The sequence below is a fragment of the Panthera leo genome, chromosome C1, assembly GCF_018350215.1.
Source record: "Panthera leo isolate Ple1 chromosome C1, P.leo_Ple1_pat1.1, whole genome shotgun sequence".
NCBI classification, from domain to species: domain Eukaryota; kingdom Metazoa; phylum Chordata; class Mammalia; order Carnivora; family Felidae; genus Panthera; species Panthera leo.
Genome location: NC_056686.1, coordinates 74,646,529 through 74,664,247, shown reverse-complemented (window position 1 = coordinate 74,664,247; position 17,719 = coordinate 74,646,529). Strand labels below are relative to the sequence as shown.

Genomic DNA, 17,719 nt, shown 5'->3' with positions numbered 1-17,719 from the left:
ACAATATGAAATTTTTAAAACAAGCAATCCAAGAAGTAAATGTCTGTATTCATAAGCAGTAGCTATGAATTCCATTAGAACAAGTAAATGTGTTTTTTTTTTAATGTTCTGAAAAAACTATTTTATATCCATTTTACTAATTCAGTATTTCATCTTGGTACAACTGAGTAATGAAGGTATCTTCTTTCATAAAAACAAGTAAAAGTCTCAAAATGTGGACCAAAAATTCAATTATACCTTAGTTCAAAGTAGCACCAAATTTGCAAATTTCAATTTTTATTCATACAACCACAAAAGAAATCAGAATATAAAGGAGACAAACCACAAATAGCATGTAGTGAAAAACTCAGGAGGGTAAATGTTCCTACTACTTATCCAATATAATTCTTCATTGTGTCTAATCCTTTATTAAGACCAATAGTATTTCTCTTTCTAGTTACTCTGTCTTTAGCTTAAGGTTCAACATGAATTCATTAAAAGGTTCAGTAGGAATTTAAAATAATATTTTTAAAAACCAAAATGTCTTGGGGTGTCTGGGTGGCTCAGTCGGTTAAGTGTCTGACTTCGGCTCAGGTCATGATCTCGCGGTTCGTGAGTTCAAGTCCCGCGTCAGGCTCTGTGCTGACATCTCAGAGCCTGGGGAGCCTGCTTTGGATTCTGTGTCTCCCTCTCTCTCTGCCCCTGGCCTGCTTGCACTCTGTCTCTCTCTCTCAAAAATAAACATAAAAAAAAATTAAAAAAAAAAAACAAAATGTCTTAAGAACTGTAAGATACTTCCCTTTATGCTGACAATTTACATCACTTTGAATAAAGTTCAGTAAGGCAATGAAGAAGAGGAAAAGAGAATGGAAGAGGTTAGAGTTGGGGAGAGAAGTCAACAAGAATAGAAAGGGAAAAATAATTCCAGCTGTATCAGATGTTTTCTAAAACATGGCTTTATTACTTTTCTAGAAATATTGTTGATTTCCAAATATTTGACAACCATATTTTAATCAATGAATCATTCAAAAATTCTAAAATATTATTAATGCATTCAGCACTGAGTCATACAATGGCAAAACTTAAGTGCAGTGCCTTCCTTATTGTCAAATAATCTTTACCAAGTTTCTCCCGAAACTATAAATATCCTGTGCTAGGGGCTAGAATTACATGTAGGCAGACAACAAAGTCTTTGTTCTTCACAGGTCTATATTCCAGTTTTGATTTTAAGAAATACAGTAAGAAGATGGATAACAAGGCAGATATTAAACAGGGACTGTGCACAAACCAGTTTAACTGTGATAGAAAATTCATAATAGGAGTTACAGAAGATGTGACTAGAATGATAAACACTTTAATAAATATTTAAAACATTTAAAATAAAATGGAGCATTCTGACCAAAGATTCCCAAGCTTTCTTGTTTCATGGTACCCTAATGTACCAATTTTTTCACTGTGCTCCTAGTCTGAAAGATACCTAACAGTTCTGTTTCATAGAATATTGTAATCAATTAATAACTATAAAAACAATACACATAACTTGAAAGAAAAGGTAATCTTATTTCACTCGTAAATAACCATAGTTATTTCCTAATGGGATGTTTACACTGAGCACTGTACAACTTCTCAAACTCTGGAATTACACTGGAAACCACCACCTTCTTTTCTACTCCATGTTGATTTTCACATGGTATTTATTATATCACAGCAATGCAGGAAAACCCTGTTTCATCAACATTTATGACTTCACTCGAAGCACCATCTCCTGCTAAAACTATAACTACTTTGAGCTAGTAGTTTAAATGGTGACTGTAGGACGTGAAGTAACACTTTACTTTGAGGGCTTCCCTCAAAAAAGTTAAAATATCCTGTTGTATTCTGTTTATTCATTCTGGCATCCCAGGATACCTCAGATTTAGAAACTCAATTTGGTAACTGCAGGTTTAGACTGATCCTATTAGTGGCAACAGCACAGTTTAACTATAAATTTGTCCTTCAAGTTTTAATATAGAAGTCTGACATAAAACTGATTAATGATACCCAAAGCTACCAGAATGTGATAGCATGCTATGCAATTCTGAAGAACACTTTCACATCTTCAAAATACTCAATGACATTATTAAAGTAAAGCCCTTGTTGACATTCACATTCATATGGTAATTTAAGAATTTCCAGGGGTGAGAAGTCAATGTAACAAAAATGTCATAATCACATGGACCATAAAAACCTTTGTAGCTGATAGAGAAAACGGTGGGGCAACAAGGTCCTAAAGCAATTTCTCCACAGAAACACAGGAAACAAACAAAACAACCAAAAATTAGCAAAAACTGTTAGAATCAAGTGTATGAGAAATGTGGAAGATAGTCAAAGGTTTACTGCAACCAAGCAAATGCTTACTTAACAAAAACACAGTAAGTACTCAATAGGAGACTCTGTAGCACTTTAACTTACCCTTGCCTCATCTTCCTTCTACCCACATGGTTTGTTGATAATTTTCAAGACAGCAGTTGGAAAAGAAGACCTCATTCTCAAGGAAGTGTGATTGCCTGCTTTGAATGAACTGAGGGCTCTCTGATGAACACAAAAGCGTGCCTTAAAAAAAATTGTTTTTTGCCTTACTAGGAAATCTCTCAGGGCAGAGAAATAGCTAAGTGGAAGGCATTTAAAGGCAAATAAACCAGTCATTGCAACCTGAGGCAAAAGATATCAATTGGGACAAACAAGATATCCCAAAGACTCTTGGAGGAGAACATAAGGAGTGGGATGTTTTGGGGAATAAGGGCTTTGCAGTATTTCCACTGAGAAACTAGAAGGCTAGAGAGAAAAGGAGGCATCGTCAGAAAAGGCCTGAGAAAGTCCTAAGTTCTCACATCTGGCTGATCTTCAAGTTTTGTGCCAGCAAAGGCAGAGTTGTAAGATGCCTGGGTGACTGTTGGGGGTATGCCCCCAACACACAAACACGAGCCCAGCTACAAAGACAGGCAATTTTTTTTCTTTCTGCCTGCATGCATGAAAAGAAATGTCTGTTAAATTACTAGCTGACCATTAGTCTTAATAAAGACTTCAGTGACCATACATGACAACAACTACAGTGTTTACAAAATCATTTATAAAAGCCCCTAAAAAACTATATCCCACACAAACAACAAGAAATTCTAGAGAAAGGGAGTGTCTTCCAGAGTTACACATTATAATATTCACAATATCCAGTTTTCAATCAAAAATTAAGATGCAACCTGGAAAATAAGGAGTATGGCTGGGGTGCCTGGGTAGCTCAGTCGGTTAAGCGTCCGACTTTGGCTCAGGTCATGATCTCGCGGTCCGTGAGTTCGAGCCCCACGTCGGGCTCTGTGCTGACAGCTCAGAGCCTGGAGCCTGTTTTGGATTCTGTGTCTCCCCTTCACTCTCTCTACCCTCCCCTGCTTGCATTCTGTCTCTGTCTCTCTCAAAAATAAATTAAAAAAAAAAAAAAGAGTATGGCTAATTGACAAGAAAGGCAGAAATTAATGGAAACTGATGAAACCAAGACACTGGATCTATTAGACAAGGACTTCATATCAACTGTCTTACATATTGTCAAGGACCTACAAAACAAAACAAGAACAAAACCAAAACCAAAACTAAACGAAAGAAAGGAGAATGGTGTTTTAACAAATAGAGAATATTAATGAAGACATAGAATTTATCAATAAGAACCAAATGAAAGCACAATACTAAAATTTTTAAAATTTACTAGAAAATTGCAATAGAGTTGAGCAGGCAGAAGAACTGGCAAACTTAAAGACAGGTAAATTAAAAGCACCCAGTCATAGGAGCAGAGAGGAAAAAAAAAAAAAGAAAAGTGAATATAATTCCATGTTATTTGAAGCCAATGGTAATAAAGAACATTGCATGAAGAGATATATTGATAAAAAAAAAATACAGCTTTTTATAATAGGAAAATAGAAACAAGAAGATGAAATCACATTTTTAAAGAGCTGGAAAAAAGTGAAAGGGCAGAAAAAGATATTCAGTGCAAATAGTAATAAGGAAAAGACAGTTGAGGGAGCTACACGAATATCAGACAAAATAGACCTTCAATTCAAGATTCTTACAGGAGATAAAACAGGACATTATATTTTGATAGAAGAGTCAATCCATCAAGAAGATATAAAAATTATAAACATAAGTGCACTTCACAGCAGAGCCCAAAAATACATGAAGCAAACATTTACATAATGAAAAGGAGAAATAGGCACAAAAAATAACTGAGACATCACTAACTGACTTTCAGTAATGGACCTACTAGAATGGCAATAATCAAAAAAAAAAAAACAAAAGAAAAGGAAAATATCAAGTGTTGGGTAAGGATGTGTGCTCTTAAGAACATAAAATGATGCTGCAGCCACTGTGGCAAATAGGTGACCATGCCTCAAAAATATAAACATAAAATTACCACATGACCTGGTACTTACATTCCTAGGTATACACCCAAAATAAATGAAAACAGATGTTCAGACAAAAACCTGAACAAAAATGTTCATAAGAACACTATTCACAATAGTCATAAGGTGGAAACAACCCAAATGTCCATCAATTAATAAATGGATAAACAAAACTTAGTATATACCCACATATAATTGAGAACTATTTACCATAAAAAGAAATGAAGTACTGATATATTCTACAAGGACAAACCTTGAGAACAGTACACTAAGTGAAAGAAGTCAAACACAGAGGCCAAAAATTATATACTTCCATTTATAGGAAATATCTAGAATAGACAAATCTACAGAGACAGAAAACCAACAGTGGCTGCCAGAAGCTGTGGGAATGGGGAGTAACTACTTAATGGGTACGGGGTTTCCTTTTGGGATGATGAAAATGTTCTGGAACTACATGATGGTGATAGTTTTGCAACACCATAAATATAGTAAATACTTCTGAATTGTATATTTTTAAATGGCTAAAATAATATATTTTATGTTATGTGTATCTTATCACAGTATTTTAAACATCTGTGCATACTTCTTAGAAGTACTCATACTTTTTATTCATTTATTAAACCAGGACCCGACGTACACACAAAAAAAGTGTACCCAAAACAATTGTATGCAACCTACCTGTTAGTGCTGCCGGTTTGGACAGTGTACTATATTGGTTCTGTGTAGATATCATACTTTGACGTGGACTTAGTGTTGGTGATGCAACAAGTGAAAGCTCCTCAATGATAATACTGCTTTTGGGGTGATTCTTGGGGAGTTCATTTAATCTTTGCTCTAAGGAATACTTTAAAAGGTCCAACTTCTGACTTGATTCATTAAATCTTGCTTGGGCCTTGAACAGGGAAAAGACAATTGTTGTCATTTAAATAATTACATTCTTTGAAAAATGTATTTATTAAGTTAAAATATTTATTTAAAATTACTTCTGAAAGTGCTTTTCTGTCTGTTACTTTTCCTGAGCCAAGTAATTTCATTACATTCTTTGCACCTTCTGCTACTGCAAATTCTATCCTAAAATGATGCCTTAATTCTTCCATCCGAAGTTCAAGAGGACTTATGACAGGTTTTGCTAGAGGGGGGAGAAAAAAAATGCAATTGAACCATTTATTTGGTATTTTCATATACAGTGATTAAAACTCATGAAAAAGAAATGAATTCTTACAATGTAAGAGAAAAATTAGTTAAGTAAATAAACACTGAAGTAATAATAGATACAATGTTGAAATAAAGAGCCTTCCATTTTAGCCATCAAAACTCAAAGACATAAGGCCTCCTCCTCCTTAATTCTGAACCACTGCTTCTTTACTACATGATATTTATTAAGCACTATAAGCCCATAATAATAAGCATGACAATTTATCTCTATTCCATCACCATTATCAAAAGCCAATTCATTGGTCTGGACTGCCTGAAGAATCTGCATTCGTATCACTTCTATTTTTGTCTTGCTGTCCTGGAGCAGCTGCTGAGCTGTGCCATGGAGTTTCCGATCCTATTAAAATAAGTTTGAAAAGGTAAGCATATGAAAAGACAAACAGAACATTTTCACAGCTTCTAAATAAGATAAAACGATTATCAGCAAGTGAAAAACAGAGTTAAAAGCACACTGTAAGCGCTATAATAGATACACTTGTAGATACATTTATTTTAAAAAGCCATCAAACGAAACAGCTATAAATGAGAAAAACAACTTCATTTAGTTAAGACAATTTGTGAGAAAGCAAGTAAATCTTATTACTGTTTTAAAGAATTCCAAATTCACATTTGTAATTTTCTCTGCTTTTACACAAAATATAAAGGATTTTTTCACACTATGTTCAATAATTCTCAGAAGCATTGCATGTGACAGACGCCTCAGTGACTAAACCTAAATATTTTAGAAAATCTCTTCCTCTCTCATAACATTACAGTTAAATTCTTATGAACCTTCATATATGTAGGGAAATTTTTAAAGTAACTAATCATAGATGGTATTTGTGTTCCCTTAAATCTGATAAAGGAAACAGGAAATAGCATTTGTCAACACTGGTGAGATAGTAAGAAAGGTCCCTTGACACTCTTTAATGTCAAAAAAACCCAAGACATTCTCAATAAAGCAAAGGAGGAAATTATAGTGAATAAACTTCTGTTATCTCTTAAAACTTCAAGAAAGGTCCAGAATTAAGTGAAATAATGTTACTGTCATACCAGTTTAATTCTAACAACAATGACTGTTACTGACAGAGAGTAACAAAAAACTTACCATTTTAGGAATTGTGGTCTGCTAAATAATGATCCACCCAAAGATGTCCATGTCCTAATCCCAGAACCTTACGAATGTTACATAGCAAAGGGAAACTAAAATAGCAGATGGAATTAAGGTTGTTAATCACTCAACCTTAAAATGTAGAGATTATTTCCAGTTGGGCCCAAAGTAATTATAAGTCTCCTTAAATGTGGAAGAGAAAGGCAGAAGAGGAGGGCAGAGTAATATGAGAAGAAATGGACCCACTGTTTTTGGCTTCAAAGACAGAGAAGAAGGCCATAAGCCAAGGAATGTGGGCAGCCTCTAGATGCTAGAAAGAACAAAGAAACAAATTCTCTTCTCCATCCTTCAGAAGGGAATGCAGCTCTGCCAATGCCTTGATTTTAGCTCAGTGACATCCGTTTGAGACTTTTCAATTACAAAATTGTAAAATAATAAATTTGTATTAAGCTACTAAATTTATGATAATTTGTTGCAGCAACCATAGAAAACTAATACAGCATTTTTCCCCAAAAGTTTCATATGCAACAAGTAACAGAAATTAAAACCATCTGCTGCTTAGATTGTTATATTAATTGTCAAAGTCTAGTAGGCTTCAATCCACAAAAAAATGATAAAACTATGCATCAAGTTAGAAAGTACTTATTCAAAAGAAAAGCCAATTGTTGCTTCCTATTTAAGCATCTCTAGTTTTATCACTATGGCAGTCAGTACTGATTTGCAAATAAGATAGGATACAATCAACCTATATTCTCTAGAAGAGTTCAAGACTAGAAGCTAAGAGACAAGCATCAGATGTGCAGCATCATTTCAATAGAAACACACACACAGAGTCTATTATGACACTGAATAAAAGAGGAGGAAGGAGATGTGGGGTGGGAAAGATAATATTGCTATTATATAAGGGAAAAAAAATAAAGTGAACATATTTTATGTTAAACACCAAACAAGGTTAATATACAGTGGGAGAAAAAGAATTTGCAAATTTATGAATTCTTCTTCCATTTCTTTCCTGCTCCTAAGGCCAGTCAATTTAAGAAAGATCTCTAGTCAGATTTCATTCTTTATTAAATATTTAGATTTCACACCAAAGAGTTGAGCCAAATAATCTACTAAGTCTCCTAAATATCACTTTACACCATGAAGTGTACACACACACACACACACACACACACACACACACACACACACACACACTGAATTTGTTAATTATGCTTTACCATTAAAAATACTTGCTTGAGTTTGCTGCTTGGCTATGACTAATTATATGCTTTTATGAATATACCTATTCACCCTTCAAATTTAAAATGAAAATACTTTTATTTTAATTCCTCCTCCTTTCCACTATTAAGTACATCAGAAAAACTGAAGATTTGAAACAGCTTTTCTATTCCTTTGAGAACTTATTGGAGTAAGAAAAAAACTTAGTATTCCAAAGCTCCTAATTTAGTGGGGTAAATATGTTTTACAATCAGATAGACTGGTTCCCAAATCTTACTGTACTTTTAAACCTGGGCTTGTTAACCTATCTTCTGCAAGATTTAGGTTTCTTGCATAAATTACACAAATTGGGATACCATTCTTTAAAATATGAAGCTTTTGTAAGCACTAGATAAAACTAAAATCCTATTGCCTAGCACATGATTGGCATTAAAAATGTCCCCTTTTAGAGCAATAAAAATGATTATCTTATTTCAATGAAATCCTAATATAAATGAATAACTATTAACAAACTATTTAATGCTATGCTTTTCAATTGAGCTACTCCTTTTATTATTTAATCAGTATATGAGAAGACAGAAGTCATTTACTTCTTTGGAAATACTTTAACTATTTCAATTCAACATGTAAAGAAGAGCATTTTTAGTTCATTTTAAAAGTAATTGAATTTTCCCAGACTTTTGGAAGATCTGCACAGATGTCAAAGTATGATGAAGGCTTTTAAAACTGACACTGGATATTACCTGTCACAGGCGATTTATAGTTACTACACGTCAGTCTTATGCTTTCCAGCATTCAATAAATTTTTAATGTCAGTTTTATGCTTCTAGGCATTCAATGGATTTTTACTGAGCACCTAATATATATTCAAGGCAAGAGACAAGGTAGGTCCAAAGTATAAGAATTGGTTTAGGCATTAGAGAAATACTGGCTTTTATGTTAATTAAGGCTTTGGAAAAATTTTTATGTTTGTTAGGTTGAATCATATGAAAATGCCAATTTATCTGACTAATTCTGAACTAAAAAGAACAATTTTATATGGTTTATATTAGTAATTAGCACTCTATAATGTCTGATAGTTATATTTTAAATGTATAATATATTTTAATCATAAGTTAAAAAATTTGTAATATTTTCAAATTATATAATTTATTTTATAAAACAAATATTGTTTTGCATGTCATAGTGGGACATTATAACAAATACACTCCATCACACAGATTTCAGAAATAAGTAAACCGGGGCGCCTGGGTGGCTTAGTTGGTTAAGCGGCCGACTTCAGCTCAGGTCACGATCTCACGGTCTGTGAGTCCGTGAGTTCGAGCCCCGTGTCGGGCTCTGGGCTGATAGCTCAGAGCCTGGAGCCTGCTTCTGATTCTGTGTCTCCCTCTCTCTCTGCTCCTCCCCCGTTCGTGCTCTGTCTCTCTCGGTCTCAAAAATAAATAAACGTTAAAAAAAAAAAAAAAAAAGAAATAAGTAAACCAATAATTATCCTTTTTCCATCACATATTGATGGCTTATTTTGCATGTACTAAATGTTACATCCAGTGAAAATACAAAGATTAATCAGGATGGTACCCTATAAAACCTATAGTTTAATTGAACAGATACAGATAATTATTGTATGTATCAGAATGTTTAAAGTAGTCAAAGTAAAATCAAAGGAAGATGGGATCAATTTTCACTGAGGGAATCCAGAAAGGTTTTACAGGCTGTTAATACAGATGAGTCTGGACTATATCAAGACTGGACACTTAGGGGAGTGAGGCCTGGATATATGGTCAGGTATTTTCAAATGAGAAAAAAGTCTGAAAAGACCTAGATACATTTTAAAAGGTTAAAAAGAACCCCATATTTTAATAAATAGTTCATTTGCCGTCTGCAAACATCAGTGGAAAACATCTCTTCAACATGTCTTATCAAAGCCCTCATATTATTCTGAAAACCAATGGAGTTACTTAGAGTCATGACATTTACATTTTAATGTTGATAAAGATTATAAAGATGTAAACTATGGTAGTAGTAAAGCAGTGAAAGAGATAGGAGAGATGGAGGCTGCCATATATACATATATATGCATATATATATATATATATATATATATATATATATATATTTTTTTTTTTTTTTTTTTTTTTTTTTAGAGACAGAGACAGAGAGAGAGAGAGAGAGAGGCAGAAGGAAGAGAGAGAATCTTAGGCTCCACGCACAGTGCAGAGTCTGATGTTTGGCTTGATCTCACAACTGTGAGATCATGACCTGAGCCGAAATCAAGTCTGACCTTAACCAACTGAGCCACCCAGGTGCCCCAAAAGGACTGCTATTTTACATAGGATAGTAGTAAAGAGCTCACTGAAGTGTTAGCATCTACCAGAAACTGTAATGGAGTGAGAGATGAAAGCATTTGGGAGAAGAGAAATCTAGGTAGAGACACAGTAAATGCAAGGCCTCTGAGGTAAGAGTGTGCTTGGTATGTTCAAGAGATAGCAAAGAAGCCAATATAACTTGTAATGAGAGAGAATGAAAGTGTTTTAGAGAAGATCAGAAGGTATCTAGGGTAAATCATGTATGAACTCGCAGAGCCACAATAAGGACTCTGGATTTTGTTCTAAGCATGCTAGAAAGCCAATGGAAGGTTTTGAACCAAGAGTGTGAAAATACATGACTTGGCTTTTAAAGGACAACTCTGGCTACAATGTGTACTAGGATGGCAATTTTGTCATACAGAATTCAATAACCAGAGTCTTCAAGATGATTTTTACCACCAAAATAAATTCATTATCCCTGTCCCTAAATTTGCTCCCCATTGTGAATTACCTATACTTATGAAGGGCACCACCATCCACCAATGTGCCCACATAACCAATCTAAAAATCATCTTTGACTCTGCTTTCTTCCTTATAGCCAGACACCACATATTTATTCTACCCAAACAGCTTCATTCTGTCTTCTTTGCTTTTACTGCTGTTACAAGAGGAATGAAGCATGTTTAACCTGGACCCCTACAGAAGCCTACTTAAACTTGCTGTCTATATACTGGACCCTTCTCTAATTAATTCTTCAAGCCTGAGAAAGATGAATGTGAACTTTCTTAACTTTAAATCTGATCATGTATTTACTGTCTAGAAGTCTTTCAGCAGCTCCATATATCTTATAAGATAGAATCTCAACTGCTTAATTTTGTCCAAAGTACTTTATAATCTAGTTTGTCTTTCAATTATGCTATACCTCTCACTACACCTCACTCACTTAAAGCTCTACCAGTGAAAGGAAAAAAAGTCTTGTTGGAATCACTTGAAAGACTTTTCCCCAGAATAAATGTGCTTTTCTGGAGATTGAGATTTGTTTTTCCAAGAGGGCATGGCCTTCCACTGAAAATGACTGCTAGAGCTAATATTCTATCTACCTCAGATATGTTGGGAAAGAAATAGGTTAAGAGTTTCTGCTACAGCCATACAAAAGCACTTCTATTTCTTAGAATAAGCCATGCTATTCAACAGTTCCTTACTCTATCTGCTGGGTTTACCCATCATCTTCCCTAGAAAATAATTCCCTTTTAAACTCCAAATCATCCTTAAAATCTCATGCTAAGACTTTAATGATTTCTTCTGGTAGTTAAGTGATCCTTACCCACTGTTTCTAAAGTAACTTGGACAAATCACTATTATATAATTATTTACAGGCGATATCTCCTTTTTGGACAGTAGGGCTTTTGAAAGTGGAAATATTACCTGTTAAGTACCTATTATAAGGCATAATTTTATTACATTCATACTCCAGAGCCCAGCTGTTAAGACCTTAATAAATTAAATATTCCACATAACTTCAATTTACAATTTTCCCTAATCTCGTAGAGATATACTTTGACCTTTTGAGAGGTTTAAAGATGAGAAAGGAAAACAGCTAAGACCAAATCTAGACAGAAATAACTGGCAGGTCTACGTCAGAGACTACAGAAGCTGTTATATGCTCTGGACCTCCACCTGACCCCTTCCCTAATTAACAAATCTCCTAATTAAAAATAAAAGGCTATTGGAAAATAATCTTTTGTTTTAGCAGGATGCTCATAGTTCTGTTCATTTTGGACCTGTATTTATCGTAAGTTATCTATTTGTTTTACTTTTTTTTTTTTTTTTTTTTTTTAAATTTTTTTTTCAACATTTTTTATTTATTTTTGGGACAGAGAGAGACAGAGCATGAACGGGGGAGGGGCAGAGAGAGAGGGAGACACAGAATCGGAAACAGGCTCCAGGCTCCGAGCCATCAGCCCAGAGCCTGACGCGGGGCTCGAACTCACGGACCGCGAGATCGTGACCTGGCTGAAGTCGGACGCTTAACCGACTGCACCACCCAGGCGCCCCTATTTGTTTTACTTTTAATATGTCCATAAACCTGTTCAATTTGGGGGTGGAATGGGCAATTACAGACCACTTCAAGAATAGTGAAACCTATGGCCTTCTCATTCAGCCATTCATTCAAACACACTCCATTTTCCTTTAACTTCAAAGGGTTCATAAACATCTCAATCTAATCCATCAACTGTATATTTAAAAATCTTATTCTAGAGGGTGGTAGCTGGATAAATTTAAATATACCCATGCACTCACAACTCCAAGAACACTACTGCCTTAAAACAAAAAAGTCCAAATTGATAAAAATGAAAAATGCTCAAAACTAAAGGTCAATACTAAAAATAAAAACACAGAAAAAACAACATGCTATCATGTATTATATATCAAATAGAAAAAATTGTATTTCTCTAAAGATAAAAATTTATTTGAAATATGGCATATAATCTAATTTTAATTACTAGGCTTAAAAAATCTTACTTATTAACATATGCACATTTCTCTCTTTTCAGCATCTTCCCAGATTTCTTTGGGTGGGTAGGTAGGGTGCATAACTCCAAGTAAAAAATTCCACCCCTGCTCCTCCCCAATTTTAAATTCTTAAACGAAAACACACACACAAAAACCTCCCCAAACACAAATAACTTTAATTCTGAAATTACTTTAGAAATACCTATAAATATTAAAGAAACATTAATTTTCAGAGGCAAGATCTTTAAAATAATTTAGTTAAGACTACCAATGTAGATTTTATAATAAGTCCACCTTTCTAAGACTTTTTGGAAATTATAAAATTATAGAACCTTAGATTGGAAAGAACCTTTACAATAATCTGGTTCAGTGGTTCCCAACATTTTCTCTTCTACATTATACCTCAGAACAAGGACACATTCTCATTAGTAACAACTGTTCCCCATAAAAATGATTCTCAGTGAGGAGTTACATGCCCACACCAGATTCCCCAAGAACTCACAGGTCTAGTCCAATCAGTACTGCTAGAATGTCCTGTCTTTTCATTTGTCCTTTCCTAAAAACCCATGATAGAGTGATAGAAAACTCATTAGAGCCCAAATTTTTAAAAGTAAACTTTCTGTCTTAGAACAATTTCAGATTCACAGAAAAGTTGCAAATATGGATGGTCCTTTACTCACATAACTAAATTTTTTCTTGATTGATTTTGGTAGGAGTAAGCAATTTTAAAAACATTATTTTAAAAACTATTTGTTTCCAACTTATTTTATTGTCAATACTTTCAAATTTGGAGGCTAAATTGGTCTTAGAAATCAAAAAACAGTGTTTAAACAGCAAAAGCACAGTAAGCACAAAAATGCAAAAACTGTGGCACTACACAGACCGTGAAAAGGATACTTGTTTACAGTGTAAGAGCTTACAGAAGAAGGCAGAGCACCTTGTTTGACCTCAGCTGTGAGCATGCACATCAGACGATCACATTTTTCATCCCTCTGTGCATGTTCACGAATGACTGTGAAGGTGCCGCAAGTACTGATGCTGGGGTCACAAATAAATTTTATCAGGTGGGTGAATTCACACATATGGAATCTACAAATCATGAGGACTGACTGTATAGGTTTACATTTATAATTTATAGTACTTACCTTTGAAGAGCCATTTGAATACATCTGTATCATGTTCTCTGCACCTTGTTTTACTTTAAGTTCTATATCCAATTGTTTTTGTAAAGCCATCAATCTATTATTGCTAGTGGAACAACGAGGGTCACTGCTAGGGGTATCTGGAGTCCTTGGGCAATCTGTAAATTAAATAGTTATATCAAAATTACTAGGACAAATTGCTGTTTAAAAATGAATGTTAATATTCTCAAAGAATAAAGAATTACAGGGTTTGAGATGAGCTTAATGTCACCTAAATGGAATCTCTTTATACTTACAGATAATGTAAGACTACAAGCCAAGAAAATGTTCAAGTAGAGTTGCAGGATCATCTGCCAGGGATATACTGAGTCTGAAACTGAATTAGAGCATCGCCCCAAGTTTTCTCAACACTATTATGTTTAAATTAAATTAATTTGACTAATCTATTCAAAATATCCAACAATTAAACTAAATCTCTATTCATTACCTGACTAGAGAGCAAAGCACATTTAAACATTATACAAATTCCTCTAAAGTAATTCTTTTTAAGTAGAACTAAGGATACTTCAAATATAATGCCAGCATTCTTTATAGTAATAATCTAAGCACATATATAAAGGACTTCACATTTTGTTTTCTATTAGGAGGATGTTCAGTCACAATGGAAAATGTTTCAAAGATACTGACTGATACCACACTGCTGGTATGGGGATATCCAAAAATTCAAGTCCATGGCTTCTCATAAAGCATACGTGGTGCTTCTATTTTAAAACAAAAACAAAAACTTCAGCTAGAACCTTCTCATTATTTTGAATAATCCATTATCATTGAAATACTAATAATACATCATGAATACTAAAATTCATCATGTTGAAGTTCATTATTTTGTGTTTTATCTGCCCTAGGTCTCTCGTCATAAAAAAAATAAGCTAGAAGATGAGAGTACTAGACCTGATTTAGTTATAAGTATTGGCAATCACTGGAAAACTGTCTAAACTGCAAGTTACTTAACTTTGTGCTTCAGGGTTCCCTTCTCTCCTCTGCAATAAAAGATGGTGTGACCAACTGATTTTAATGAGTATGTTTTATATTTGGCTTTACATTCCTTCAAAAAATTCATTAGTTTAAAAACATTTCAACATAATTTGTTAACTGACTTGCAAAAATACAGGTGCTATGCTAAATAATGACATAAAATACCATTTTATCATTTATATACTATGTTACAAAGTGTACGTCCTGATGTAAGTGCTCTATAAACTCATCCATCCTCATAAATAGCCCTGTAAATGAGCACTGCACCCATATTTCAGAAACAAACAAACAAACAAACAACAAAAAAAACTAGGGTACAGAGTAGTTAAGAAACTGGCCCAAGATCATATACCTAGTAAGTTACTTCCATACCAAAGTCTACCTTAATTCCTGCGCTAAGCTGCTTTTTTGCCATTTAAAAACATTGTAAACAACTATGCTAGCTTCTGCGTGTGTGCATACTTACATATATGACAGTATAATTACACACACACAAATACATAAATATATGCATATTAATCTTAAATTTAAAATAACTTGAGACAGATATTATCCACATTTTACACATCAGGAAATAGGCAAAGTTGCACAATTATTGAACTGAGATTCAAATTCAAGAAAGGTTTCTACTGTAACTGAATTTCTTGCATTATAAATGAGCTGCTCCAAAAGGTGATTTTGTAGAGGACATATTCTTATAAAAAACTGATATTAAGTATAGACAACTTTTCAGATTAGGCTCACAAAAGAACTACTTAACATATTGCTATGGACAGAATATTTATGTGTCCCCAAAAACGCATGTGTTGAAGCCCTAGTGTGATGGTATTGGGGGTGAGCCCTCTGGGAGGTAATTAGATCATTAGGATGCTCTTTCTCTGTCATGTAAGGATGCAGAGAAAAGATGTTGCCTACAAACCAGGCAGAGGGCCATTACTAGAACTTTGCCCCTGCTGGCACTTTGATCTCAGTGTTCCCAGCCTCGAGAACTGTGAAAAACAAATATCTGTTATTTAAGTCTCCCCATCTATGGTATTTTGTTGAAGCAGCCTAAACTAAGACATACACACACATATATATATATATATATATATATATATATATATATATAAAATAGTAGTTAAGAGTACCCAGGTTTGAATCTTAGTTTTGGAACTGAGATTCAGTACAAACCAGGTCATAGAAGGTAAGTTATTTAACAGCTCTGTGCCTCACTATCCTTACTGTTAAAAAAGTAAAAACAGCATCAAGCTCACAGGATTATTATGACTGAATAAGTTACATGTACAGAGCTTAGAAAAGGGCATGGTGCATGATATTCAATAAACATTAGCTAGTCATACTCATTGTATGAAGTATAAGCATATCTCCTGTTGAGGCCACAAATGAAATTCACATTAGTAATGACTGAACAGTTAGGTGTATTCAGATCATGAATAATTAGGTTTTCTTTGTTTTTTTAAACTTTTCTTAACATAAATGATAAACGACTCTTGAAAGAAATCATAACCACATAAAATATGGCATACAAAGTTAATTTATAGTAAGCACATTTTAAAAAAGAACTGGGATGCATTCACAGAAGGCTCTCAGTTGAGAAAAGTGTGGAAATGTGTTATCTGTAAAATAGTTGATGGTGTTTAGTTTAGGATGAGAAAGAGAAAGGATTCTTGTTAAATATCTGTCTATGAAAGAAACTGTCCACTTACAGAGAATTAGGGCAAGAGAATTAGAACAAATGGGTAAAGGTAGTGAGGGCAAAAATTTTATCACAGAATATAAAGAAATTCTTTACATTTTGAATTATTTAACAATGAAATAGTTCCATTAAAATGCAATAAAATCCTTGTCTCTGGAGGCATTTATACAGAAGCTAGATTATAATCTGTAAAGGATGCTGTATGAGAAATTACTGCACATTAAAATAGGTTGTACTAAGGCAGTGAATGATCCATTGATTCTAACAGTCTATGAATTTGTAACAGTATTATAACATCTAACACTATTTTTATAGAAAAGTATTGTCAGTTTTAATAAGGATTAGAAGAACATAAGAAATAATATAATGATTAGGAGTCTGGGCTCTGGAGGTCCGAATGCCTGGGTTAAAATCCTGTGGCTACTGCTTACTGGTGTGGTCTGGGTCATACATTTACATCTCTGTGTTGCAGTTTCCTCAGCCACAAATTGGGGGTTATTGTGAAGATAAAGCCTGTGCAGTGCTTAGGCCAATGTTTAGGGCTCAATAAAATTACATGTCAGGGCACAGTTAAGTAGCTGGTATTTCTGCTTATTTAATCTTCGAAAGAATTCACAAAGTTTTGTAATATAACCTCACTTTACAAATAAAAACAAGCAAAACTTAATTCAAGTAATTTGCAAAAATCAAAAAGTGTATGCCAAGGCAGAAATTTAACCTTAGATAGGTCTTGTTTTATAAAGCCCATTTTTTACTCCTTTAGAAGTTAGAGAAACACTTTTCTGTCCTCCTCAGATTTCACCTATTTTTCCTTTTTTCTTAAAAAAAATTTTTTTTAACATTTATTTATTTTTGAGAGACAGAGAGATAGACCATGAGCAGGGGAGGAGCAGAGAGAGAGGGAGACACAGAATCCGAAGCAGGCTCCAGGCTCTGAGCTGTCAGCACAGAGCCTGATGTGGGGCTCGAACTCACAAACTGCGAGTTCATGACCTGAGCCGAAGTTGGACGCTTAACCGAATGAGCCACCCGGGCGCCCCTTTTTAAAAAAATTTTTTTTTAACATTTATTTATTTTTGAGAGACAGAGAGAGA

At 34.1% G+C, this 17,719-nt stretch overlaps 1 protein-coding gene across 6 annotated transcripts in view; it reads right to left on the bottom strand.

Moving 5' to 3' along the window:
• The window catches only part of PKN2 (protein kinase N2), a 129,236-nt gene that overhangs the window by 49,010 nt on the left and 62,507 nt on the right, over positions 1-17,719 (bottom strand). For 5 of the 6 annotated variants that reach the window (XM_042952655.1, XM_042952659.1, XM_042952657.1 and 2 more), the window contains exons 3-6: positions 13,895-14,049; positions 5,838-5,955; positions 5,387-5,532; positions 5,082-5,295 (exon numbers count right to left, since the gene is read on the bottom strand). In XM_042952655.1, the coding sequence (XP_042808589.1) occupies positions 5,082-5,295; positions 5,387-5,532; positions 5,838-5,955; positions 13,895-14,049 (633 nt within the window). Of the gene's footprint in view, positions 1-5,081; positions 5,296-5,386; positions 5,533-5,837; positions 5,956-13,894; positions 14,050-14,578; positions 14,653-17,719 lie in introns of all 6 variants that reach the window. The other variant, XM_042952660.1, reaches the window with a different exon arrangement.